Source organism: Alligator mississippiensis, chromosome 10 (genome assembly GCF_030867095.1).
Source record: "Alligator mississippiensis isolate rAllMis1 chromosome 10, rAllMis1, whole genome shotgun sequence".
Taxonomy (NCBI): domain Eukaryota; kingdom Metazoa; phylum Chordata; order Crocodylia; family Alligatoridae; genus Alligator; species Alligator mississippiensis.
The window spans coordinates 5,802,487-5,828,807 of record NC_081833.1 but is presented as its reverse complement, the minus strand read 5'-3'; the positions used below and the strand labels follow the sequence as shown (position 1 = coordinate 5,828,807).

At 43.2% G+C, this 26,321-nt stretch overlaps 1 protein-coding gene across 4 annotated transcripts in view; it reads left to right on the top strand.

Moving 5' to 3' along the window:
- SBNO1 (strawberry notch homolog 1) overlaps positions 1-16,624 on the top strand; it is a 43,913-nt gene extending 27,289 nt beyond the window's left edge. For all 4 annotated transcript variants that reach the window (XM_014598521.3, XM_014598522.3, XM_014598523.3 and 1 more), the window contains 15 exons: positions 266-436; positions 548-717; positions 1,752-1,883; positions 3,834-3,969; positions 4,700-4,812; positions 4,907-4,978; positions 5,396-5,495; positions 6,188-6,262; positions 6,517-6,663; positions 6,788-6,882; positions 7,136-7,228; positions 7,414-7,551; positions 8,371-8,447; positions 9,252-9,445; positions 10,190-16,624. In XM_014598521.3, coding sequence (XP_014454007.1) covers positions 266-436; positions 548-717; positions 1,752-1,883; positions 3,834-3,969; positions 4,700-4,812; positions 4,907-4,978; positions 5,396-5,495; positions 6,188-6,262; positions 6,517-6,663; positions 6,788-6,882; positions 7,136-7,228; positions 7,414-7,551; positions 8,371-8,447; positions 9,252-9,445; positions 10,190-10,332 — 1,856 coding nt within the window. In that variant the 3' untranslated portion in view covers positions 10,333-16,624. The remainder of the gene's footprint in view (positions 1-265; positions 437-547; positions 718-1,751; positions 1,884-3,833; positions 3,970-4,699; positions 4,813-4,906; positions 4,979-5,395; positions 5,496-6,187; positions 6,263-6,516; positions 6,664-6,787; positions 6,883-7,135; positions 7,229-7,413; positions 7,552-8,370; positions 8,448-9,251; positions 9,446-10,189) is intronic.
- The last annotated feature ends 9,697 nt before the right edge of the window (positions 16,625-26,321 follow it).

The following is a 26,321-nucleotide window of genomic DNA, read 5'->3' as shown; positions in this document are numbered from 1 at the left end:
GCACTTTAATACAAGACAAAATAAAAAACTTTATCATAAATGTATAATTTAAAACTGTAGATTCTTCTAGTGATGCTGAAAAGATGATAGCTCTGGCATTGTCATTTTACAGCCAGTTTTAAACTCCTTTTGTGCCCTAAAATCTTAACTAGCAGATGCAAGGGGGGTTTGTAATTAAAAAAAAAAAAAAAAAAGTTTGGAAAGTGGGGAGTGACTGGTTTTGAAGCTACTTCAAGCATTTACTGTATATTTTATTTAACTTCAGATCCCTGGTTAATTAGAAAAGACCACAAGAAAAATAAAGAAAAGAAAAAGAAGAAAAGTATAGACCCTGATTCTATTCAAAGTGCCTTATTAGCTTCTGGTCTTGGATCAAAGCGTCCTAGCTCTTTTTCTTCCACTGCTAGTACCACTACTTCTACTACTAATACATCAGGTATGAACAAGTTTGAGTTTGTTTGTGGAATGTCTTCTGTGTCTTCAGTCATTTTAACCATTAATAACGTAATTGCTTGACTTTATTTTTTTTTTTGTCTCTAATTTTCAGCTAACAGTAATACCAACAACAGCTTTGTAACAAGCCAAGATGCTGTTGAAAGAGCCCAACAGATGAAAAAAGAATTGCTTGACAAACTGGAAAAACTAGCAGAAGATCTCCCACCTAATACATTGGATGAACTTATAGATGAACTTGGTGGTCCTGAGAATGTGGCAGAGGTAGGTTCATATAATTACAAGTTAAGAACTTGGTGCTTCCCTTATTTCATTAAGTAATGATGGCATGCTAACTGGCTGCAGTGAATTCATGCACAGAGTATTTTTTGTGCAGCTGTGTAATGGAGAACAGAATTGAGCTGGTAAGCAAGGAGTTAGTTTTGTGGTTTTGGTAAAAAATTTTTTACCCCAAGTACAATAAAATGGAATAAAAAAAGTACAGAAGGGATCTGAGTGATTAAGGTTGAGGAGACTAGGAATCATATGTAATAGTACTTCCCAACTTATGGTGCTGGATACAAGGTGCATTCTCATTGGGCAAGGAACACTGGCTTCTTCATGGTTTTCTCTACGCAGTTTTGCTCTCCTGACTGCTTGTATTTAGCTGATGAGTATAAATAATACAGGATGATCCTGTTCCCTTCTTATTCTCAGCTTCTACCATTCAGGCAAGGAAGACCCAGAGCTGTATAATGAGAGGGTGAGGGCATGGGTGAGCTTCATAAATTGGCGCTTTTTTTTTTTTTTTACCTGCTTTCTCAATTGAGACACCACCTTTCCAGGAGGATGCTTGTCTGTCCACAATAAATCCTTTATTTCTGGTCTCAAAGCCCCTGTAAAGTTCAGTAAAGTTTTGTTCATACTTTTAAATTACTCATTCCAAAATTACTGGCCTCCCTTTTATGTGGTGGTCCTGACTCTTTAATCTAGGTTGTAAAGTGCTAAACTCTAATCCCTGTGGAGCCTTTCATACTTCTGCTTACTGAACGTTAGGATTTGGGGAGGGGGGGCTTCATTCAAAGACTTTAATTACTGCCACAGCATATGAAATTGCCTGGTTACTAATGAGGCTTCTGATGTCAGTCGGTAGAGCTCTACAACTGTGGTCCTCATCCCTTCTACACAACTGGCTTTACAGTCCCCTTCCTATTTCCAAGTGCATTTCAGCCAGAGGCCGTGTATATTCAACTTGAAATTTCTGTTACATGGACAGTTCTGTGTTAACGTGTAACCTAAAACGTTACTTTATTTTAAAGATGACAGGCCGCAAAGGGAGAGTTGTAAGCAATGATGATGGCAGCATATCTTATGAGTCAAGATCTGAGCTTGATGTGCCTGTTGAAATTCTAAACATCACCGAAAAGCAGAGATTCATGGATGGAGATAAGGTACATGTTTTTCTATATTATTTTGAGAGGTTTTAAGACACGTAAGAGGACTTATGACCAGGATATCGGTTGCTATATTCTTAAAGTAGCAGTTTGAAAATCACCTGGAAGTATAGTACAGAGGTAATACTAGGACTATCTAGAAGATATGTACCACAGTAATCTATAGCGCTTCACTCCTCAAAACCCTAGGTACTTAGTAACCCTAGTAGTATGTGGCTATGGCATGCCCTGAAGGTCAAGCTCCCTTTCTGTTAAGGGTGGGACTTTAACTGTTAGGTTTAATGAACACTTTCTGATTAGAAAGAACTGTTCATTTCAAATAGATGCTTCTACAGGGTCTTTCGATGCATCATCCGTTTTTTAAAAATGTAAAGCTTTTTTTCCTACTTCCTTGCTGTGTTAGAGCCTCTTCTGGGGGTAGTGCAGTATAATTGTGGTCACCTCTATCTCCATAAAAGCCATTTTTCAATTAGAGAGATGCAAGGAAGAACACAAGAGTTATTTGGTTTGAAGAAAATTGGAAGACTGAAAAGATGGATTTATCATACAAAAAAGATTAAAAAAAAAAACCCAACATGCCAAGATCTATAATAATAGATCGTATAATAATAGAGCACCATTGAGTAGCTTTTGTCTTCTCCTGTTCTAACAAGAAGGGGATGTTCAGTTTAACCAAATGATATCTTCAAAACTGATGAAAGCAAATACTTTTTCTTGCAACGTAATCCAGCTGGAGTTTACTGCCACAGGAGGGCGTCAAAGTCAATAATTAGGAACCTTCAAGAAAGGGACTAGATGGTATGGATAAGAATGCCTGGAAATATTTAATCCTAACATTTTAAAAAGGATGCAACACCTTTTTAAAGTTCAAGGTCTAAGCTTTTTTTTCCTTCTGAAGGTTAGAAGGACATCTTCATGAAACCAAATGTCTTCCTAGCATGGGTTTCCTTCCCTAGGGGTATCTCATGCTGGCCGCTGCCAAAGAATACTGGGCGTGGGACACAGACTATGGGGTGTGATCAGCTATGGCATGTCTTGTGCTCTGTATTTCTGGAGGCACCTGAGAGTAGCACCACTGGACAGCACATAGGTCTGCTCATTTCTTGCTCTGTTTGCAGATCTGCCAGCTCCCATAATCAGTTCTGGTATTTTTCTACTACTTGCAGAGTCAGAGAAAGTCTGCAGTGTTGCTCACTCAGCCAAACGAGGAGACTTCTGGTTATAGGGCTAGTTGCTTTTCTGACTCATAACTGACCTCTTCAAATGCACCCCCAGAGGTGTCTTGTCCCCTAGCTTCAGTCCTCCCGGAACAGAACCATGGTTTTCCTCCCACTCTGAGACCACGTGCACTGTGTTCTGTGTCTCAGCCCTGCATCCTCATCTTCTACAAGCTTCCAAATGGAAACACAGTTTTTAAAATGCTTAAAATTGCTATAGCCTCCTAAATTAAATTTTGCAGGTCTAGCTGTTGGCAGAGAGTTGTTGTATTTTTTTTACCACCTTTATGGAAATAAGTATTGTTCGCAATGAAATGAAAAGGTGACTGCATTGTTATACCTGTCTTTAAGATAAATACACTTTCAAATGCCAGCCACCACCCCTATAGAAAGGGAACAAAGGTTGCAATAAGGCCTTTTTTCCTTTTAAGAATCATGGGGTTCTATCATAACACTTCCCTTTTGATGTGGCAAGACTGGATGCAGGTTTGCCAAAAAAAAGTTGCTGGAAGATAAAGTAACAAACCCCTCTTGCTCTCAGATTGTCTGCACTGTTTGTAACTTAATTACATGGATTGGACACCAGCCTTCTTGCCTTCCCCACATGATTAATGCTTGGGATCAAATAACAGTTAGCACTTCAAAATTTTCTGAGTTTCTACACATCTGGAAACCCAGGTTTGCTCTCAAATGTACTGCTAACTAGCTGTTGTATTTCATCTGTTTTAAGAACATTGCCATCATCTCTGAAGCTGCCAGCTCAGGTATCTCTTTACAAGCAGACCGGAGAGCTAAGAATCAGAGGCGGAGGGTGCACATGACTTTGGAGTTGCCATGGAGTGCAGATAGAGCAATACAGCAATTTGGTGAGTAACTTCTGGTTTTAATTCGGCCGGTTCAGAACCCGTGTATTGCACATCACACATTCGTACGGTATCAAGTTCAGCCATTGGGTCTTTCATTTTGTTAACTGTAGTGGGTTTTGTTGCACTCCAGTAGATAAAAACAATTATTACACTAGATGCTTACATATTTGACTTAATTGTGTTGTATTTACTTTGCATTTTTATGAAGTAATCAAATTCAGAATGTTTGTGTTCATGGTTTTGCTATACTATTTACAGTAAATACTGAAATAGTCATAGCAAAGCTAACACTTTTTTGTTGTTGTTTTTTTTAGGCTTTTATTAGTACAAAAGAAATGGTTAGCTTAGTTATTTATATGTAAGCTTCCTCCTGTCTACAAGCAGGAATAGAATTTCTCTATGCACCCAGATGTCTGACTGAGGCTGATGTGCTTTGCTCCATGTGTATGCCTAGACTTTTTCCTCTCTGTTTATAATGCTTACTTGTTTCTCTTCAAAGGATTTATCTAACAGTTATACATATGTAAGAAGTTTCTCTAAATTTGGCAGATTCTGATCATGCTGCTTTGACACTCAACTTGCATACATTGCACCATAGAGTTAAATGAATGGTCTTTTATTGCTTGTTTGCAATTCTGGGAACTTCCTTTAGTTTTCTTATGAAAGATATTCTGAAGAGCCGCTCATTGGGATTTGTGTAATATGTTTTTCATTGTGTTTAATTATGCAGGAAGAACCCATAGGTCAAATCAAGTTACTGCTCCAGAGTATGTGTTCCTCATTTCTGAATTGGCAGGAGAACAGAGATTTGCATCTATTGTTGCAAAAAGATTGGAGAGTTTGGTAAGGCATGTTCATACTCAAATAAAGCATAGGTGTTTTTCCCCCAGTACAGGGTTCCTTGTGTCTTTATAATTACAAGGTGCTTTCTTGACAGGGGGCTCTCACTCATGGAGACAGAAGGGCTACAGAAACTCGAGACCTTAGCAGGTTCAACTTCGATAACAAGGTGACTGCTTTCTTTGTTTCAGTAAAAATACTAGAAAAAGTTAGAACTACCTGCCTGTGGCAGGAGTCCTTCCTCACCCTCCCTTAGTGAACTCTTTTGGTTTTGCTTTTTTCTTAAATTCCGTCTGCTTTTGGAGTATATAGTGTTTACTCTGTGGTATAAAGTGCCATGGAAAACTGTAGTCCTCTAGAGACAGTGTGACTGTATAGAGTGCCGTAATTTTATAAAAAGTGCTAGATAAGGGTTGAGGTTTTAATCCCAAGCAGTTTGTGGTCATTCACTTAGAATAAGCCATGAATTTTTGGGTCATATGTAAAGAAAATTCTAAACTAAAAAAAAAGATAGATTTAAAATGTTGGTTAAATCCATGTATGTATCTTGTGCAAAATCATGATGTAATTTTTTTTTTTTATGCAGTATGGCAGAAATGCTTTGGAAATTGTTATGAAATCCATTGTGAATTTAGATTCCCCAATGGTGTCCCCGCCTGCTGACTATCCAGGAGACTTCTTTAAGGGTAAGTAGAAGTTAGTATGTTCTTGTTGCCAGCTTTTTGTTGAGGTTGGTTGGTTGGTTTTAAAAGAATTGTTTATTTCCATATTCACCACGCTAGCGGATTAGGTTTTAAATTGAAGCAATTATTCTTGATACCAAGTGACTTGATTCTGTTCAGACTGAGTGTGAACTGTGAATTTGAAATTCCTGTACAGAACACTGCCTTCTCTAGAGTAATAGAATATGTCCTCCCATGATGAGAACAGAAGAGTATAATTTCTGCTAATATTTAAGATGTTGGTTTGGTTTGTGAAAAGAAAAGTAGGGATTAAAATGGTTTTCTGCAATGTTCATCAGTTTCAGGGACTACTAACATCTTGTCTGCACCTACTTGTGTTACCAAAGTACTGCCACCAACGATTTAAAAAAAGAAAAACAACTGTTACCCTTCTATTTTTGCTCTTCTGTTGAGCATATATAGTAATGCCAGTATTTTCTAAGACCGTTAACTAAGGCTCTGTGGTGTTAACGTTTTGGCGCATGGATCAGTCATATTATGTATTTGGATATGCAAAGGTTTGCAGTTGGGTATTGGAGTGGGAGCTTCATTTATCTGCTGCTCCAAAAGAAATCACAGGTGGCTCTGATAGCCATTTTCATGTTTGCTCAGAGGGGTGGTTTCAGTCCAAGTAACGTAACTTTTTCTCTTCTTAGATGTCCGACAAGGATTAATAGGTGTGGGCCTGATAAATGTAGAAGACAGATCTGGAATTCTAACACTTGACAAAGGTATAGGTTTTGATGATTTTTTTTAAGCATTGGTAGAAGGTGAATAACTTGCCCATTCAGAAATAGTTTCTGCAGTTGTTACAAAATTGCTAATGAGAACCAGGAGCAAGTGTAGCACCATTTGAAACTTGTTAATCTACTTGTGCCCAGATTTAAAAAAAACCATACTTGGTTTGTTTCAAAAAATACTGCTTTAGGTTTTGTTTGCCTGCGTACCTAGAAGCTCCAAGTTTTGAAATAATGTTTCTTTTTAGATTATAACAATATAGGAAAATTCCTGAATAGAATTTTGGGTATGGAGGTGCATCAGCAGAATGCCTTATTCCAGTATTTCTCTGATACGCTAAACGCAGTTATACAAAATGCTAAAAAGAATGGAAGATATGACATGGGGATTTTAGGTAAGTAAATCAAATTTCTGAAGTTGACTTTTTGCTTTTTTTTTTAAATTATACACTGCTTCTCTTACGTAACATCTATTATTATTATTTTATTTTATTTTATTTTTTTTTTATTATTTAAAAGATCTGGGTTCTGGGGATGAGAAAGTGAGGAAGACGGATGTTAAGAAATTTTTAACTCCAGGATATTCTACCTCTGGACATGTCGAATTATACACAGTAAGTTTTAAATTTAACCTGATCTTTTAACTGAATTGTGAAAACTTTGTCCTTGCAAATCAAGTATTGTTAGTGTTCCACCAAGGCTATAAATTGCTCACCCAGTAGTGGGAAAAAAAATTGGTTCCTGGTCTTCCAAAAACATTGAGTCTTTGCCATTTTCCCAATTTTGTTTTTGTGGTGGTGTTTTTGTTATTTGTCAGTAAGTGTCCCAAAGCTTGTAGCAATTAAACATTTATAATGTCTCTTCTAGATCAGTGTAGAGAGAGGAATGTCCTGGGAAGAAGGAACTAAGTTTTGGGCAGAGCAGACTGGACCAGATGATGGATTTTATTTATCATTACAGGTAAGTGTGCCGCAGCCTTTGCAGCTTTCTCAGATGAAATCCTAATAAACTGTAATAAATTAAGCTGCCTAAATTAAACTTTGTAACTCAATTTCTTAAATAAAAAGTGTGAATCTTTTTAAAATATTCAGAACATCAACAATTTTAACGTACATGCAATTCAATAATTCGGCATTCCCTTCTAGATAAGAAATAACAAGAAAACTGCCATCCTGGTAAAAGAAGTGAATCCCAAAAAGAAGCTTTTCTTGGTATACAGACCAAATACTGGGAAACAACTCAAACTGGAAACTTACGCAGACCTGAAAAAGAAATATAAGAAGGTAGCCTTTTAAAACAAGATTACTTAAATTTGCTTTGTGGTGAAAGAAAATGTAAGCTTTTTTTATTACAAGTGAAAGTAGCTGGCAAGTTTCAGAATGTCTTAGCTAATTAATCATGTAGTATAAACTTCCTTCAGGAAATTTCTTTAGTTGTCTTCTCTTGGGTTTTGCCAGACGGCCCACACACTTTCAAGTTCTGGTATACACAACTTAATAAAACTAAGCCTTTCTATAATATAGAAGCACTCTGTGGCATCAAATAGGAGATAATCCCTTTGCAGTTAGTTTACAGAAAATTTACTTTAAAAGGGTTTTTGTGGGTTATAGTTTATTATACCCAAACTGTTTATGAAGTTTTAGTCCCCTGCTTACTGTCTCTGAAGCCCTGAAATTGCAAGATCGTATTTTCACCACAGACGCATACTTCGTGTTCTTGTGAAAATAATTCTTAGCAACTGAGGTGTTAGTTTAAATGAATGCTCAGAAGAACCAATTAACAGAGTCCAGTTGTCCTCATTTCTTCAGGTTTGAAATGTAAGGTTCTGTCATTCACTAGTCAGTATCTCAGTCAGTCACATGGTTCTGCAGTGCTGAAGGTTTTATTTTTTTTACCCTTGTTTGAAACTGTTTCCATGGATAGATGTAACTGGATGTAACAATGAATGATAGTTTGCTTGATCAGTTATTTCCTTTTTTTTAAATCAGTCTTTTAAATGCTGCCCCTAGACCTTAGACATAAGTATAAAATAGTGTGCTGTTCTGTATGAGTGTTCAGAAATGGTGTGTAACATTTTAACACAACTTTAAATGGCTTTTCAGGTACCTTCTGAAGATGCTCTGCCACACTGGCTAGAGCAGTACAATTCTTCTGCGGATACCTGTACTCATGCTTATTGGTTAGTACTTTTGCTGTTAAACGTGTTTTCAGCTAAGGTCTCTGGCTAAATCTGATATGTGATCACATTCACCGATCTCAGTCATAAATTCCAAAATCTAGTATTGCTCACTTTGAAGAAATTTCAGTCACGAACAGTTCCAAGTGGTGAATGGCAACCTCTCGCCTTAAGGCAGTTGAAACTAGGAACTTATTTAAGGATTGTGACTTCACGTTTAATTACTCACGCCTCAGTAAGCATATTGATCTGATCAGTGGAATACGTTAGCTATAACCGAGTTACCAAGTTTATATGTGGTCCCCTTTAACTAGTTTTATATAGTGAAACTCATGAAAACTAGCTTTAGTTCTGAGTCCCCTCATTATGCAGCACAGCTCGGCGCTCAGCCTCTGAACTTCCCAAAAGTCAGGAATTTTAGTGTCACAAGTTGTGACCTTGTTTACTGAGTAAGTTGCTGCTCCCCATCTCTCTCTAACCCGCATTACAAAGTAGATGTTCAGCTGGTGTAAATTAGTGCATCTAACTTGGAACTGTGCCTTTTTACAACAGCTGAGGCTGCAGTCCTAAGTATACTAACAGCTGCTTGAGACTTCACACTGAAAGGCATTTTATGGACATGGATAAATTGTATTTCCATCTCATTATCCAGCTCTTTGCATTTTTGAGGATCTTAATTCTTTACACATTCTTTAAAGTGGATACTGAATACCGGTAATGATTATGAAATAAACATGTGTAGTTGCTTGACTTGAACTTTTGTAAAAGTGTTCATTTGAATTTAAAAGAACACCTTTTTTCCACCAGGAGAGGCAACTGTAAGAAAGCAGGCCTGGGATTAGTTTGTGAAGTTGGCCTCCGGTGTCGAACATACTATGTCCTGTGTGGTTCAGTACTAAGTGTCTGGACAAAAGTAGAAGGAGTTTTAGCCTCTGTGAGTGGTACAAATGTGAAAATGCAGATAGTTCGGCTAAGAACAGAAGATGGACAGAGGATTGTAGGTAAGTAGGTTTATCTGCTGTGTTAATTTTCTCCCTGCTGGCATTAACTCTCCTGTCCATATACCTTGAGAGATGTGCAGGAGGCCTACAGGGTATCTTTACAGGAGAACAGGCCTTCCTGTGGATTGCTGAGTTTAAAAACCACACCTTTAGTACCACCTGCTTCGGAGCGATCTGAAAACGGAAGAAATTTTCCTAACCAATCCTGTGAGCTTGACTTGGTAGTAAGCCAGAATTGAAATGGCTGAAGGGCCAAGAAAAAAAAAGGGGGGGAATTTGCCATGGTGGTAAGTCCCTTCAGACTAAAGAGCAGACCCTCTGGAGTAAACAGATGGCTGTCTGCCCACCTCTGTAAATGGCCATTTTCTCTTGCTGTTTATCACAGGATCCATGTTCTCAAAAAATAAAAATAAAAAGGCAAGAGCACTTGTGTCCCAGGGCATCTGCTTTTCTCCCCTTATGCTCCAAGAGGACATTTTCCAGCCCTAGTTCTCAGACTGTGCTCCTTTCCCTTTTGTGAAGAAGAGCAGGCCCTCAGTTGCAGCACAAGATACACTTCTTCAGGGCTGAGCTGTTGGAATTTGTACAATTCCATATGGCTAAACCGCTTGTTGAACCTACCCGCAGCTGTGGCTTTTGACGGCATAAATGAAGCTTAAGGCACCAAGAACCACTGACCCAAGTTCTTAATGTATGAAACGTTGGCATGCCGAGGAAGCACAACTGACTTGTTGTTAATTACAGGTTTGATCATTCCTGCAAATTGCGTATCGCCCCTTGTAAACCTCCTGTCGACGTCAGACCAGTCTCAGCAGCTTGCAGTACAACAGCAGCAGATATGGCAGCAGCATCACCCACAGAGCATCACCAATTTCAACAACGCCTGAGAGGACAAGCGCCAGGTGTTGACTTTGGTGTGTGAGCAAAGGCTGTAAAAGCATATCACTTGCATAAAAATCAGGGACAGATTCCAAAGAAATATAACTTTATTCAGTTCAGTTGTGTGCTCTCAGAAACACTTTGGGAATAGAAATACACAAAGGATGGTAGAACTGCAAGCCAGCAGTTGCTTATGGTGGTGCATCTGTCTTATGCTCTCTGTAGTGCTTCCTGTCTGCTTTTACTTTTGGCCTTTTATGCTACAGACCACAATTTGTTTGAAAATGCTTGAAAATCCCCCCAACAGGCTTTATTTGATCTTGTCATACAGTGCTCAGGGTTTAACGCAGTACATCAATGCCATTGCTGTGGGAGATATCCTTGAATGCATGTATTGAGTATATATATAGAAAATATATATTGAGTTTTTTCTCTTCAACTTGTAAGTTTATAAAAGCATGAAACCTAGCGGTTGCACATCATGCATTCAGGTTCTTTCCCAGTTTCTGTTTGACAGTGCATGTCTTTGGAAACGGGCATGAACAGGATAAACACACAAGACAAGAATTCAGAGAGAAACACAATCTTAGTTGTACAGCATTGATTATTGCATTTTTATAGTGTTTATACCCAGGTATTGCATTTTTTCTGGTTCTCTCCTGGAGGTTATATATTTGAGTCTGCAATGTTCTTTTTGTGATAAACATCTTAAATTAAAAAGTTAGTTAATTTTTTAATGTATTAATGGTATTCCTAATGTGTGCTGCAAAGATGGCTAAAAGCCTATTTTCCTTTAAAGTTAAATATTTCCTTAATCTGAGGTGGTTATGAAAACTAAGTGCAAATTCACTTCCATCTCGCATACAATCTTATATTTTTTACTTCATTAATGTAATTTAATTTGTCACTTGTAAGATGAAACCGTACTTGAGCTGTAAATTAGACAATGGGAAACACTTGAGGGTTTCGCTGTATGTGCTGTTTCTGTTACCCGGTAACTTGAATACTGTTTCATATGTTGTAAGACATTGTAGAGTTTATCTGGAGCTGTTTAAAAGAAATTGTAATGTACAAATGTGAATAGTTACTTATCTATAATATGGATAAGTTTTGTTTTGCCTATAATAGTAGATGTTTATAAGAAAGTGAAGGACAATGTTTGTCATTTCTTGCTTGCACAGGTTGCACTATTGAAAATTGAGATTGTATAAACCTGTCCAAAAAACCCCTACAAGATAACCGTCTTGTAGATGTCAAATAAAAGTTATTGTACTAACAAGAAGTGGAGTTTTGTTTAGGCAATCGCTGCATTTCCAAAAAACTAACAAGTCTGTACAATTGGAATTTTAGAAGGCTCGGGATATTCTAATCCAGCTGTAGGCCTTCTGTCCTATGGTCCAAGTCTTGTCATTTGGCTCTCGTATTCAATGGAGTGACATATATTTTCTCCCTGGGTAAAGACTAACCACAGTTGATATATTTTAAGGTTAAGGCCGATGGCAACTGTACTGCTATAACTCACGTGACCCAGGTATTAGTGGGTGGAGTTTTATTTGTAACAGTACGAAATGGTGGGACCCTTACCTGATACTATCCATGTACTGTATCTTAATTCTCTAGTGGGGTGGGAGGAGTCATTTAACTTCTGTGATAACATCAGCAGAAGTTGAGCACATGTACTAGATTCAGTGGACCATAAAGGCAGGAGAAGTGTTTGGGGGAGTGTGAATGTATGCCCACCATTGCCATGTTTTAGTGGGATCCAGTGAAGTACTGGGATTTTTTTAAAGTATGTTGGCAGGTCATGTGTGAATTGTTACTACAGCCGGTTGGAAACTGGGTTACAATATACAGCATAGAATTCAAGCCTCAAACTTTAAAAATCAAGTCAAGTTTAAAAAAAAATAAAAAATTCTTCAATGAGATTTGTTCTCACTAGCAAATAAACCCTGAAATGGTAACTTTTTGTAACTAAAAACATTTTGAAATTAAACATGTTCAAATACGCTTCAGTTCATTCTGCTGAGGGAGAGCACCTTGCTTTCTAGCATGTAAGCTTGTTGGACTCAGCCAAACAAGGTTGGTTTTCCAAGGCTGGAATCTGGATGTTGTGTATCTGCCACTCATTTTTTTTAAGAGGAAAACTGATTGGGGAAAAGTCACCAAAAGCATTTTTGTTTGGAAATTGATGCAATTGTGTTTCCCAATTAGCCTTTTCTGTTTAGGCAGGTGTTTTAGTAATGGACAAACGAGCAATACATTTCCATATACGTTTGTCCCTTGCAAAAAAAGCTGCACCTCCTCCTACCCCCCCCCCCCCCCAAAACTGCAGATGCATAACAGCTATTCCTATGCTGCTGATACACTTTCCAGCCCAGACCCTGCCTGTAGCCTTACATCATTTAGCTCCTGATTCCAGCCTGCTAATGCATGTGGACCCCCAGCTCCAAAGACAATTCCGGAGCTATAAACATTTTTGTCAAAGATGTAGGTTTTGTTTTCACACTGCATAATTGTTCCCTATATAAATAACACACCTGTCTTGGATTTTGTGTGTGCGGGCGCCCTGAGATGTCTTGACCCGCTGTGTCTGATGGGGGAACCTTTGAGCTGCTCACCCAGCAAGTGCCATGCTATTTCTGAAGTGAATTTGTGTTTTTAGCATTAGATGCTGGAAATGCTGTAGATAATAAGGCAATAAACTCTTGAAAGCCTAGAAGTACAAGTGAAAAGACAAGGGGGACAGGAAGGAGGAGAGGTGGGGAAAGAAATCATAACCACTCTGTTACCATGCATAATCTTTTGCAGCACCTCAAGTATTGGACTTTAGGGGAGAGAACCAGATCACATTGTGTAATTGAAGGGTGAAGTCAGAACCTTGCATTGCCCTGTTCCTCCTAAATTGTCATGTTTAAGTACGTGTGTGAAATAAAATCTGGATACATCTTGCATTAAATTAACTGTTTAGCTTCATCCGTGTTGATAACCATTCCCATACTGCATGTGTCCCAGCTGTAGAGGTGACCATGTGGGGAACGCTCATGATGTATATGTCCAATCTTCTGTGGCTCAGTCAGAGGTCAGTGTTTTTTACTTGTGTGGATTCAAGATTTTGACTAGCTTGCTTGTTTCAGTTATAATAATCTGCTAGTTGTAATAATCTGCTGGTCTGTGAATAATAATACAAATGCAGCCATAACTTGCTGAAATAACCATCCTGTCCAGTAAGTCTTCAGATTTTTTTTTTGTAGTGACCATATGATCTAGCAGTAACACACACCTCTTAAATAAGATGGACTTGAAGTCCAAAAGATGCCAGTTGTCTAGTCTTGAACTGTTTTCACGACAGAAAAGTTCTGTAACATGTAAACATTTTTTGCAAGTGAATTATCAAGGTATTTTCTCTTTTTTTGTTGGTTTGCTTTGGGGATAAAACTCTCCCAATCCCATAATATACTATGTACATATATAGATAGACCATGTATATAGAGATGTTAAAGGCTACTGAGTTCATTCATGTAAATATCTCCTGTAAATCTAGACTTGATGGTCTTATTCTTTGTATCTTCCCTGCTCGCGTCCCAAGATTTAGTCCCATTTTCGTGACTTGCCACACAGGGCATTTTGTGTACTTCAGAGTGATATATTTAAATCGGTTCTCAAGGGATGTCTGCATTGTAGATAATACTATTTTCAGTCATATTTTTCACAAATACCAACTGTCTGTCTTCCACAACGCTATCAATGTGTATTATGTATTTTGTATTCAGTTTTTTAGTGTGTACTGCAGTGTCTTGAAAGAAGCCGGTTCCTAATACTGTCCTTAGGTGACCAGTACTATGCACTTATTGGATGGAAACAATAGTTTCAGGTTTTTATGCTGTTTATGTGCTGTTTCTCTTTTGTGGGGTCTCTTTAGCCTTTTCAGTGCGGTCTGTATGCTGAGGGCTTAAATTCCTAAATAGGTTTTAGCCTGCAGTGAGAGAAGACCATCTCAAGCAGAGCATCAGGAAATCCTACAGTCAGGACTTATTGTTAACAGTAATGACTAAAAGTAGATATGGTCCATGTGAGCAACAGCCCTGTTCACAATCTGAAACCTAAAGCGGGATGATAAAGCTATAATCAAACCTTTATCTTCAAAGTGCTCTGCAAAGGTGAGGGTGGAGAACATGTGGCTGCTGTGCAGAGAAAGCCTCGGGCTTCATTTTAGTGTGCAGTGAAAAGGCAGCGCAAACATCCTTATGGGAGAAAAGCAATCAAATTCTTCATCTGCAGAGCTAGTGCCAAAACAGACAGTGAAATCTAGGTCAGAAGTGATGGAAAAGAGCAAATGAGAGAGCCAGGTAATGTAGTCTGCCCTCAGTCAGCTACCAAAAATTAGCTGCCATCCAGTCACGGTGAAGGCACTGTTCTCCCCCATTCAATCTCCTGCTTGGGAAGGACTGGCTTCATTGCACTTGCATAAAACGTACAGCATTGCAAGCAAGTCCACAGAACGGAGTGTCCTGGAAGGAAGCATCCTACGGTCAACCTGGACAAAATTAGTATCTGGCCATTCCATTTTCCAATATAGTCTTTACTAAGAAGCTCTGAATGTAGGAAAATATTTGAACTATTTTGTCAGTGCAGTGCCAGCTACTGTGCGTAGGACTCCTTGTAACAGAATCTCGTGGCAAAGACCAACAAAACTAGCGGGAGTGACAAAGCAACGCAACCACTGCAGAGCTAAATGGGCCATCCCTTGAGCCAAAACGCAAGTAATAAAAGTATACGGAGACTCTAGATATAGTGTGTAATTGGTACCAGCCTAGCCAGTTACGAGATACTGTGGCTAGTAGCTTCATACTACTATAAAAATACGGGGAGGAGGAAAGTGCTTGAAATGCTGATGTCTTGCAGAAACGTGTACTGCAAGTAGTGACAGTGTCTTGGATCTGGTGGTATGGTATGCATTAATGTCTTTTAAGGCCTGATGGAGCTATTACCATTCGGTCCGACTTGCGTCAATGCAGCTGTAATGTTTCTAGACAATATGTTAGTGATGTCAAATTGCATTATAGTCCACAAAATTCTAGGCTGTAATTAAGGCTTCAGAGCTTAGATTGGCCTTGTTTATACTGCAAGTGCACGTACTCCTAATCTGTTGATGAATCTTTGTTGTATTGAGTTTAGCAGTGCAGCAGCGTTTCAGTACATTTTGTAATAATACTTAAAGGACACCAGAATAATGTTGGGGGAGGAAACTGGTTTATGGGGGTGAGGATAGAATAGAAATAATGGCGGTAGCTGTACTTAGAGCAGAGCTATTGTTCTTGACCACATCTAGTAATAATAGGTTGCTTAAGCAGGGGCTTATTTCATTTTAGCAGTAGGGGAGTTGGCTCACTGTAAATCCCTAATAACATTTTTCTGTAACGTACAGTTTGTAAATAGTCTCATCAATTTATGATCGGGGTGTTTTTAAATTTAAGTTTCAGCTTAGAGGAAACTTAAGAGTCGGGTGACTTGGAATTTGGCTCTTGTGTATCTGACTTGCACTGGGAAGGATAAAGAGGCCTTACATCTAATGTTGAGTTTCTGATTTAAAAACCAAGCTGATCTCTACTCTCTTATTTGTGGGGAAGAACTTTATGAAAATGCCACATTCATCAGAGGCACGTGGCAGCATTGCTGCATGTAAAGTTATTAAACTCATTAGTAATTTACTTAGAATTCTACAAACTACTGAACTTTATTTTCTGCAAGTGATCACTGCCCCAGCATCTTTCACTGATCCTGTGGAGGGGGTATATGTACCCCTACAATTAACATTTGCCATGAGACTCTACCTCTGAGCAAAAGAGACTTCCTTAACCAGAATTAGAGCTTCATGACTTTGTGTGTTCTCACTATACATCTTAATAATACGTGATGGATTCCAAAGACATTTCAAATAAAGGTGAATTGCATGTGTCCGTCTATGTTGCTAATTCTTATTTGAAATCTCTGCCAGCATTAGACCTTCATCCTCTTTTGGTGCACTATTGCACTGCACCTCCTTGCCTTTCCCTTCTTGGTACAAAGTATATATATAAATATATAAGCTCAAACCATCTTTGATACATGTGGCAGAAATTTGGGGTGTCATGCAATAAAATGTTAATGGCTGCATTTAGCAGGATTTATACTCGCTGATTAAAAATGACAAACTGTGGAACATTGTGAATTCTGTATTTAGCTGGGGTTTTTTGTAAAAAAAACAAAAACAACAAAACAAAACAAAAGAGAAAAATATTAAATAAATTAAACTGGCTACTACTTTTTTGATTAGTTTTCTTTTGTTTTCCACTGATATTTAGTTCTGTTGCTGCTGATTCCAAATGACCATACTTTCAAACAATCGTTGCATGTGCTGAAGTTGGTTGTTGTTACCTGAGCTATCTTGGGACCTTTAGACTAGTGAGTTTTGGCCTAGAGTGCAGTGAGATCTTTCTTAGGGGTACCACAGGGTGCTGCATGATATCACTAAGTGTGCAAACACCTCCTCATGATTCACATCATCAACCCAGAGATTTCCAATAGCAATCCACAGTGTCAAAAACCTGACCTGTTTTGACCCAAGTTTTTTGCCACAGAAAAATTGTAGTACAAAAAAACAAGCAAAAGCTAAGAGTTGGCGTTTTACAAAGGGTGCCTGGAGCCTGAGAAGGCTGAGAACCACTGCTTTTAGACTAATTTTAAAGATCATTTTGCTATAAGTGAGATAGTTTGCACTAATTTAGTCAATGAGAATGCCTTGCACTTTTTAACATATCTCCAAAAATTAAACAAATATTTAATTAGCAGCTCTGTAGTATGGGTCCTACTCAAAAATAATTATAAGATCTCTTCATGAGAAAAACAGGGCTGTCTATACTGCATCTCAAGCCTCAGAAACATGTCCTTTGTTAGTGCCCTGTGCTGGCGCGCACACAGTGGTTTTGCTTCTCTGAGACAAACCAGTCTTGTGCTATTCCCATTTGGATGAGATGCTTTAAATTTCACATCTGCTTTTTTTTCCTTTTTGTTGTATTGTTTTCCCAAAATCATGCACTCGGAGATCCTCATTCTTCTGCAGTGCCAGTAATTCTCCGTGACTAATGAAGATGCCAAAACATCAAAGCCTCATTCTTCATTTTTATTGACCAGTATTTTTTTTTTCTTTTGTCCGGAAGCAGGATTGGAATTATGAAAGGATTTGCCTTTCTATTTTCTAACATGAATCTGGTTCTGCTGAAAGACGTCAGCTTGGCAGCCGACAGAGCTGATGTCCTCTGCCCACACAAAAGAATGTCCTTTGGAAATCCAGATCTAGTTTTGGTCTTTCTCTTTTCTTCCTTTCCTCAAGGCCCCTGATATACGTTTCTGCTGGGTTCTTGGGTCTGAAAAATTGAGAGATGTGTATCAAATCAGCCAGAGCTGCTGTTGTCCCTGTTAAATCACACACGCGAATGCAAGTTTTAATTATTCCTAGGTGAGTTTTCCCCTGCAGTAATGAATAAAAACATTGTATATTAAAAGATACGTATGAGTGAGCAACTAATTGACAAATGAGCCTGAGATTGCCGCTGAATGAATAGAGAGGTGTCGAAGGCAGATAAATACTGACACTTTCTATACATTTTACTGAAGCTGCCTCTGGCCAGAAATTGCACCCAGCGGAGCAGAGGCACCTGCTTTTGCAAGGACCCCGTGCCACTTTCTCAGCTGAGCTGATGGTTTCCCCACCTCCTTCCCCCAAGACTTGCTAACTCTTTAGTCGACTGGAAGTCTCTTGTTAACCCAAGTCAGCGTTTACTGAGTAAAATGTAGCAAAAATGCACAAAAAACAAAGACACAAATAAGGAGCAAAACGGCGGCATGAATTATCTTGTGTTGCTCAAAAAAGGGACATAAAGAGAGTCCCTTAGCTGGACTCTTGAAGGGCACAAATGCAAGAGCCCTTTGCAGGGCCGGCCCGGCCTATCCTGCGAAACCTGCGGCTGCAGGGGGTCCCCCAGCCAAGGGGCCCCTGTGTCCCCTCCCCGATCCCACTGCCACCGCCACTGGCTTCTTCGGCTGCTTGCCACCTCCACGCAGCCGACGCTGGCTTCTTCGTATCGGGGGCTCCAAAATATACTTTGCAGGGGGCCCTAAAAACTTGCAGGCCCACCCCGGCCCTTTGAAATGAAGATGCAAGGGGAGGCTTCAAATCTCCCTCCTAAGATGAACGAGGCAGCTGCGCTGGTTCAGGGGGAACTTCTTTCCCCGCTACGGCTCTGCCAGCCTCACCTAATGTTTCCCTGCATGTCCCCGGCGGGCTGCTCCCTGCTCCGCAGTGCTCCAGGTGAAGCCCCCCGCTCTTATGTCGTACGTGGGGCCTCTCCTCCGTACTTCAGGGTGTCGGGACTGTGTTTGCAACCCCCTTCGGGCTCAGCATGGCCCTGCCTGACCCCGCAGACTGGCTGTCCGCGCAAGGCCGCGGCTTTCGCACCCTCCAGAGAAGAAAAGGAGGGGAGGGGAGGGGAGCCCTCGCTGCCTCTTCGTGTCAACGTGCCCCCTCGGCTGCGCGAGGGCGGGACGCCGTTCCACCTTTGATCCGCACGTTCGGCGCAGCCTGCCTGGCTCCTCGCCAGCAGAACCGGGATCCTGCGCTAACGAGACTCCTTCCCCGTTGCCATAGTTTCCGCACGACGGGTCAGGCGATGGCAGCCCTCTGTCCTCCTCCGTCCCTCCTCGTGTCGCTCACGAATTAGGGAGCGTGAGGGACTGCTCCCTCCGGCTCCGTCCCGAGCGCCTTCCAGGTGGTGGGGAGGGAGCTCTGCCTCAGCCGGACCCAGGCTCCCGCCGGGGCCTTTAGGGCGCGTGGAGGGATGAAGGGGATGGCAGCAATAGCTGCCGCCGTCCTTCGAGCCGGACCCCGCGACTGGGCTCGGGGCCGGCGGGCGGCTGCCCTCACCGCACCGCCCAACACGGCGGGGATGATCCTGGGCAGGCCGGGAGCTCTGCTCTAGGGCTGGTGGCCACCTTACACCACGACCTTTGGGCCAAGCCAAGAAACCCAGGGGTGCTGTGCGCTGCTGCTAATGGAGGGTGCTTTCACGTGTCCCCCCGCTTCCCGAGGCAGTGCTGAGGTAACCTGGTTTCCTCTCCGAGCAGCCTCTTCATCCCTTTGCTCTTCTGGATAGCTATGGGGCAGGAAGAAAGGCCAGCGGATGAGTCTGGCTGTGAGCCCGGCTTCATTTGCTGCGGGGTCAGCTCTGGGCTTTGCCGGCGGCGCCCCGCGTGATTGAGAGCCAAGCCTCTCTGCCTCCATTGCCAGCGTCTGTGGGGATGCTGCCCGAGTCTGCCATGGCTGGGTGTGGCAAAGAGTGGCCTAGGCCTCCCGCTGGTAGGGCGGCCATCGTAGAGGACAGGCCGGGTGTCCTCTGTTCTCTTGATACGAAACCCAAGGCCTTCTCTTGAAAAATAGAGGATATAAGGCATTGGGTTTCGTATCAATAGAGGACAGAGGAGCTGAAAACCCGACTGTCCTCTATGATGGCCGCTGGGGACTCGCAGACGTCTCACAGCCTGGCTCTGGACTCATGCCAAAAGCGCCCCTGGGTTTTGGTGGGTACCCGGGCGAGTGGTGTTGGCTAAGAAGCAGGTGGGCCTTGCCCAGGTTAATAGGATGGGCCTTTTACAATTGGGACAGACCTTTGCCTTGTCTCACCTTGTTTGACAGCAAATTGGTCGGGGCTGGGCCCATCAGTGGCCGCGTGTGTGTACAGCACCCGGCGCACTGGCACTCAGTCTGGCACATGGTTCACTGCTATCATGCCAGCAGTCATCAGATGTGTCATTTTCAGAGTGGAAGCCTTTCATCTCAAATCATTCCTCTCCTCCCCAGAGAGGTGGAGAGCGCTTCTGCTGGTGCCTCCATTACTTTTGTGCTTGTAAAACCTTTATAGAATAGACATTAGGGCTGGAAGGGACCTGGCAAGATCATTGAGTCCAGCCCCTGCCCCAGGGGCAGGAAGTCAGCTGGGGTCAAAGGATCCCAGCAAGATAAGCATCCAAATGTTTCTTAAGAGTCCAGAGCAGGTGCTTGCACCACTTCTGGGGGGAGTCTGTTCCAGGCCCTGGGGGCTCGGACAGCGAAGAAGTTTTTCCTTATGTCCAGCCTAAAAGGGTCTTTATAGATTTAATTGATTTCACAGACATTAGGGCTGGAAGGGACCTGTCAAGATCATTGAGTCCAACCCCTGGAGGAGTTTGTGACCATTTGACCCTTGGGGCGCTCTGGTGAACAGGCATTCCCCCAGATCCTGATGCACACCTCTTATATACATATAGGCTGCCACCCGGCCCCCCTGCGCCTGCGCTTTTCCAGGCTGAAGAGTCTCATGCCTGTCAGCCTCTCTTCATAAGGCTTTCATCTTCAGACCAGTTCACCTGGCTGGGAGTGCAAAGCCATCTAGCTCATACACAGAGAGGGCTGTGCCTGTGTTTCGCTATGGGCTGGGGAACTCATTAAAGAGTACCTGCTCCCTGCAGTGTGAAGGAGAAGGCCCCTGGGGTGTGTGCAGGGGTTGGAGGGAGAGCACTGCTTGGATATAATGAACAAAAGGTGGGCTGTTGTGTGTCCAGTTCCTTATTCTCTCCCCAGTTTGTGGGAATTTCCCCTCTTTGGGTCCCTTACTTCAGGCTGTCTGCAGACTCAGGCAGACACCATCGCACTGGCAAGGCTCAGGTCTCCTCCAGATGGTTCTCTCGACAACTGGGAGGGCCAGAAGCATACTTACCTTGAAAGTAAAACCGTGGTTCTGAATTGAGCACCTCCATGCATCGTCTGGACACATTGGCTTTCATGCCAGCCAGATGGTCTTAGTGCTCCTGTGCATGTGTGCCGTTCCAGTCTGAGACCGGCAGAAGCAACCTATTTGAGGAAAGCAGGTGCGGCGGGCATGGTGCGATGAGTGTGCAGCAGGCTTGCGCTCTGCCAATGGGCACACAACAGATCCTGGAACTGACTCAAAGCCCAGGGCTGGCTGGCAGCAAATCCCAGACTCCCTTGTCTCCTACTCAGGACCTGCCTCCCCAGAACAGACCTTGAAGGAGCAGGGAGAGGACTAACACAGGATCCTTGGGATCTCTTGCCACAACCACACAGGGCCTGCATGGAGCAATGAGTCAGAGGCAGAGCACTGACGCAGCCCAACAGCTGAGTGGTGCCAGCTAGCTACTTGCTGGGTTGGGCTGCCTCATTTGGCAGGAAGATCAAGGACTCAGGAATGGGAAGAAAACAAGAGTCCAGCCTGGAGAGCTAGAAGGGAGAGTCCTTCCGGGAGTTGATCTGGGAGGAGCTGGGAAGATTGTCCAGGGAAGCCCTGAAACGAGGGGAACTCTGGGCTCCATTAGCCTCAGTTCAACTCAGCCACTCCAGGGACAAAGGAGGAGCCCCAGAAGCGCTGCACTGGCACAGGGAGATTCATCCCATTCACTGCCAAGCCAGGCAGCTCCAGCTCGCCCCAGCAGCCTCCGGAGTCTGAGTGCCAGCAGCACAGGCCCCGTCCTGGTCTCCAGAAGGGGTAAGTCGAGATGCATCCCCTGCTCTCGGGGAGGCCTCAGCCTCTTTATTTCATAGTGATCAGGAAAGGAAAGGAGCCCCAGTGTCCACTTCTGCTCTGGTTTCCTACTGAGGTGTGTAGGAAAAGGAGGCCCAGACTGCTGTCCTTCCTCTGAGGACTGCAGGGGAAAGGCTGTGACATCCCAGCTGCAGGAGGCTGGGAGCAGAGGGCATGAGAGGTAGGAGGAGCGAGAGCCAGAATCTCTGCCTGGTGCTGTTAGCAGCCTGGCAGTCGTGCTCCTGGCAAGCAGGTAAGTCTCCCAGGGAAGGACTGTGAGGCCGTGCTTCTGTGGCTGGAAGCTAGGAACCCCCCAGGGCCAGGTCTCCAGTCCCTCCAGCCAAACAGGGAAGGCCAGACTTGATCTTCCTGCTCTTTCAGAAGTAAAACAACTAGGACCCTCAAGGCAGCTTTCCCTGAACCCTTTCATTCCTTCTTGATGCTTTCACAGAGATGCAAAAAAGAAACCCTGGGCCCCTTTCTCTTCTTTTATGGCTCCTTCTTAAGGCAGAGCCCAGAGGACATGATCCTCGGAGACGAAGAGTCTGAATTCAGGCAGAAGGCAGGGCAGGGTGGCACCTTACAGCAGCGGTAGCCTTAGGGTTGTTGGGGCCCTGGGCAAGAGAGTCATTTTGGGGAGGCTTAATTTTGATGACCTAGAAGCAACTCAGACATTTGTTGCAAAAGTGTGGGGCCCTGGGCAGTCATCCGGTTTGCCTTCCCCGCTGCTCACAGGCTGAGTCCAGCCTTGGAGTCCATAGCCTACAAAAGTTCGTGCCTCCTTGGTCAAGTGGAAGTGTTACCCTACCCTGCCTTGTGCCCTGGGGTCACAGGTGCTGTGCAACACCCGACGCATTGTTGTCAGTCACTGGTTTGCCTCTTAATCCGAGCTGTTCTAGGTGGCTGGGCCAGGAGGGACTCAGGCAAGCAAGACAACCTGTAAGAGGGCAGGAGGGGAGAGTCGCTCCTGGGGGTTGCAAGGAGCTGCCTGAAACTGGAGGACAGGGCTATGCTGGGAAGAGGTCTATTTTGGCAGGATGTTGAAATGCTCTATCCAGGTCTTCATGAGCCTCGGTCTATCATAGTGTGTCTGGAGCCAGAGCTCCCCGGCTCTGCTGCCACCCTGTACACTGCCATGTTGTCAAACCTAACCTTTCTGTATCGCAGTTTACCACTTCTGCAAAGTGGGCGCCCAGAGACTTCATTTCATTTCTCAATCTGTAAAATGGGGGTAATGAGACAGACCTTCTTTCTCAAGTGGCTTGAGAGCTAGGGAAGGAAAGCATGAGGCGAAGGCCACATTATTATGATGGGGGCTGTTGTTTCTGAAGTGCTTTGAAATCCCTGACTGCTTGAATAGAAGGGCAAATGATTGCTATTATCATCCAGGTGATGCAACAGCATGTTGCAAAGAGGTGCAGAATATTGAGCAACCCATTGCACAATGGAAGACCTGAGGAAAAAAAACACAAGGCAAAAGCCACTTGGGGGGGAAAGCTGTTATAAATCTATGGTCTAGACAGGCAGTCAGAGACATACCTCCTCATACGTTCTCCTCCCCTTCCAAGACCCCTTGCCCCCCTCTGCCTGTCTCTCAGCTGGTTCTGTTTGGTGTATAACTAGGAAGAGTACTGAGGACACCACCTGCTCAGACACATGGTGTAGAAACTAGACTTAACAATGTAGGCGCATGGAGGAGATGCCAAGCGTCCAACTCTTGGACTGACGACAACAGGAGGAAAACGCTGTAGAATACAAGCAAGAAATAACGATACAAAATGACATCGGTTTGAGGTCCGGTAGCAGGACAGAAAGCTGTCCCAGTATAACAGAACAGGGACCCTTTGAGAGGCCGTGGTTGGATGGGAATACTGCTGTCCCAGATGGTAAACCAATAAAGATAGTGCCATGATCTACAATCGTGATGACATCTAGGAATCACTGAAGTTTATCAGACAGACAATAGGCCCTCCATGTGTATTTGCCCACTAGACATTTACAGCTCAGAAACTGTTGCACATTTACAACCAACGGGGACCATAAAAGCTTTGGAGGAGCCACCAGAGATGTGCTTTAAACAAAAACCTCTAAATACATATTTACACAAGACCGTGACATGCTCTTTTACCGATGCATGTCTACCAGATGATCATCTCCTTTTGGCTAGGTGTTTTTGTCTTGTATTTCAGACAGGCTGGCATTTGGGAGGCTTCCAGGTGAATGAACGGTCTGCTCAGGAGTTTGCAGATGTTTTAGATTGTGATTTGATGATATGTATTTCTAAGCCCCCAGAATCTTGGAGATAGATGTTAAACTATAAGGATCTAGGATTTGCTCCCTGTTCTAGATGGTATATGTGTCTTCACAAGTAGAGGTAATAAGAGCAAAAAATACACAATGCATTTAGTTACAAGAAATCACATATAAATGAACACACCGACGCTACGTTTTGCACAAATCAAGAGGTACGAAGACAGACAGAGATTTTGACATGTCGTCTGTAACTCCTCTCATTGGGTACTTTCATCTAAAATTAGAGCAGACAGGACCACTTTGTACTTGTCAATCACTTTTCATTTCTAGATCTCCAAGTACTTGATGTAGAGAGATCTGCCTAACGATGACAAGAATTTGACTTTATTTTAAAAGATGAGGAAACCGACACAGAGAAGTTACTCATCTGATTTCTACAGTTGCTGAATTGCCACCATCCCTAGTAAGGTTGATGGGAGCTAGAGGCATTCAGGACATGTAAATTATAAGCCCTTGAGAGCCAGGGGTCAGTGAGTTTGTGCATCTCTGTGTGCGCGTGTGTATTTGCACGGCATCTTGCACGATGAACTCTGATCCTAACTGGGCTGCTGGACAAGACCATAATAAAAATACTTCCTGCTCTGAGCCAGATCTTACACAGGAAGCGAGTGGCAGAGGTGAAAGTAACACTCATATTTTCTGACTCCACCCCGTGCATAATTAATTTACCAGCTCCTCTCTGGTAAAGTGTTATTTGCCACATTCCAGTGAGAGTGTCACCATCCGCCACCGGGAAAAGACCTTGCAGGTAAACTTTGCCGCCTTTCACTGCGGGCTTCAACCTCGCCTCCCGCACCCATAGCTCAGGCATGTTTCTTCTCCAGTCATTAGGGAGCTGTGGGATCCCATCCCACAATGAATCCATCTCTAGGGAGAACTCAGTTCAAATTGATAGGACTTTTTATCTAGGAAAGGGCTGCAGGATTGGGCTATTGCATGTTTTGTGATGGTACCTGAAGACTTGGAGGAATAGGAGTCAGAAAATACAATGAGCTGGTTCCGACAGGCTGGACATTCAGCTCTTCGGCTAAATGCACTCCAGCGGACCCTAGCATCACGTGTATCAGTGCTGAGACATGGCGGCAGGGAGCTTTGAACTCAAACTCAGTTGATGAGCTTTAGTTCAAAGCGCTCCACCACCATTTTTCAGCACGGGGGCACTAATACACCTGACACTCGGGTGCTTTTCATTAGCGCAGCTTGCTAATGAAAGTGCCCCCTCCCCTCCCGGAGCACATGGGACTAGGGCTCCCATTGCTTGTTGAAGCGGTAGTTCACACTGCTGTGGCCCTCGTTGCCATAGCCCGAGTCATGCAGGTGGAGTTTTGGCAGTGAGAATGCATAGAGCATCCTCAAGATCATTGATCTGGTATCAGTTATAATGATTGGCATATGCTTTGAGGGAGTGTCCAGTGGTTAGAGCAGGGTATTGGGAGCTTAGAAACCCAGGCAGCTTTGCCTGCTCTGACACATTCTTATGCAAATTGGCAACTCAGTTTTCCCACCTGTAAAATGGGGATGATACCCACCAAAGTTGTGAAAGTGCTGTGACGTGAAAGATGTTGTAGGCCCAGTTCTGCACTGTGTGAGGCAAGGACCCCCTCTGCTCCCCTTTCAACCAGTGGATCCGCTGCTTTGGGCCAGAGGCAGGTCCCACGGAGCTTGCAATGGCTCCAGAGTCAACCCAGGATCTCAGCGACGTCCCCCCAGACGGCCACGAACCTGTCTGCTCAGAACCTGGGTGCTTTTATTTATTTTTTTAATTGGTCCCCCCCATTAATTTGGGTGGTGGGAAACACCCACTCACCAGTGTCCATTCAGAAGTGCCCCCCAGCCCAAAAAGCACTTTGCCCCATGATCCCGTCCAGCACTGTGTCTAGACTCCTGGCAGCCGGGGGCCAACTTTAGCATCCTTTGCCAGAGATGATGATGATGATAATAATGGGACAAGGGAAACAAAACGACTCTTTCTGCCGGCGCCCGGCCCTGATCCCGTCTTCATGTCAGCGCCTTGCTCAGGGCTCTGCCCTTGCCACCCGGCCGTATTTGACACGGTTTCGAGCACACAGACGTGC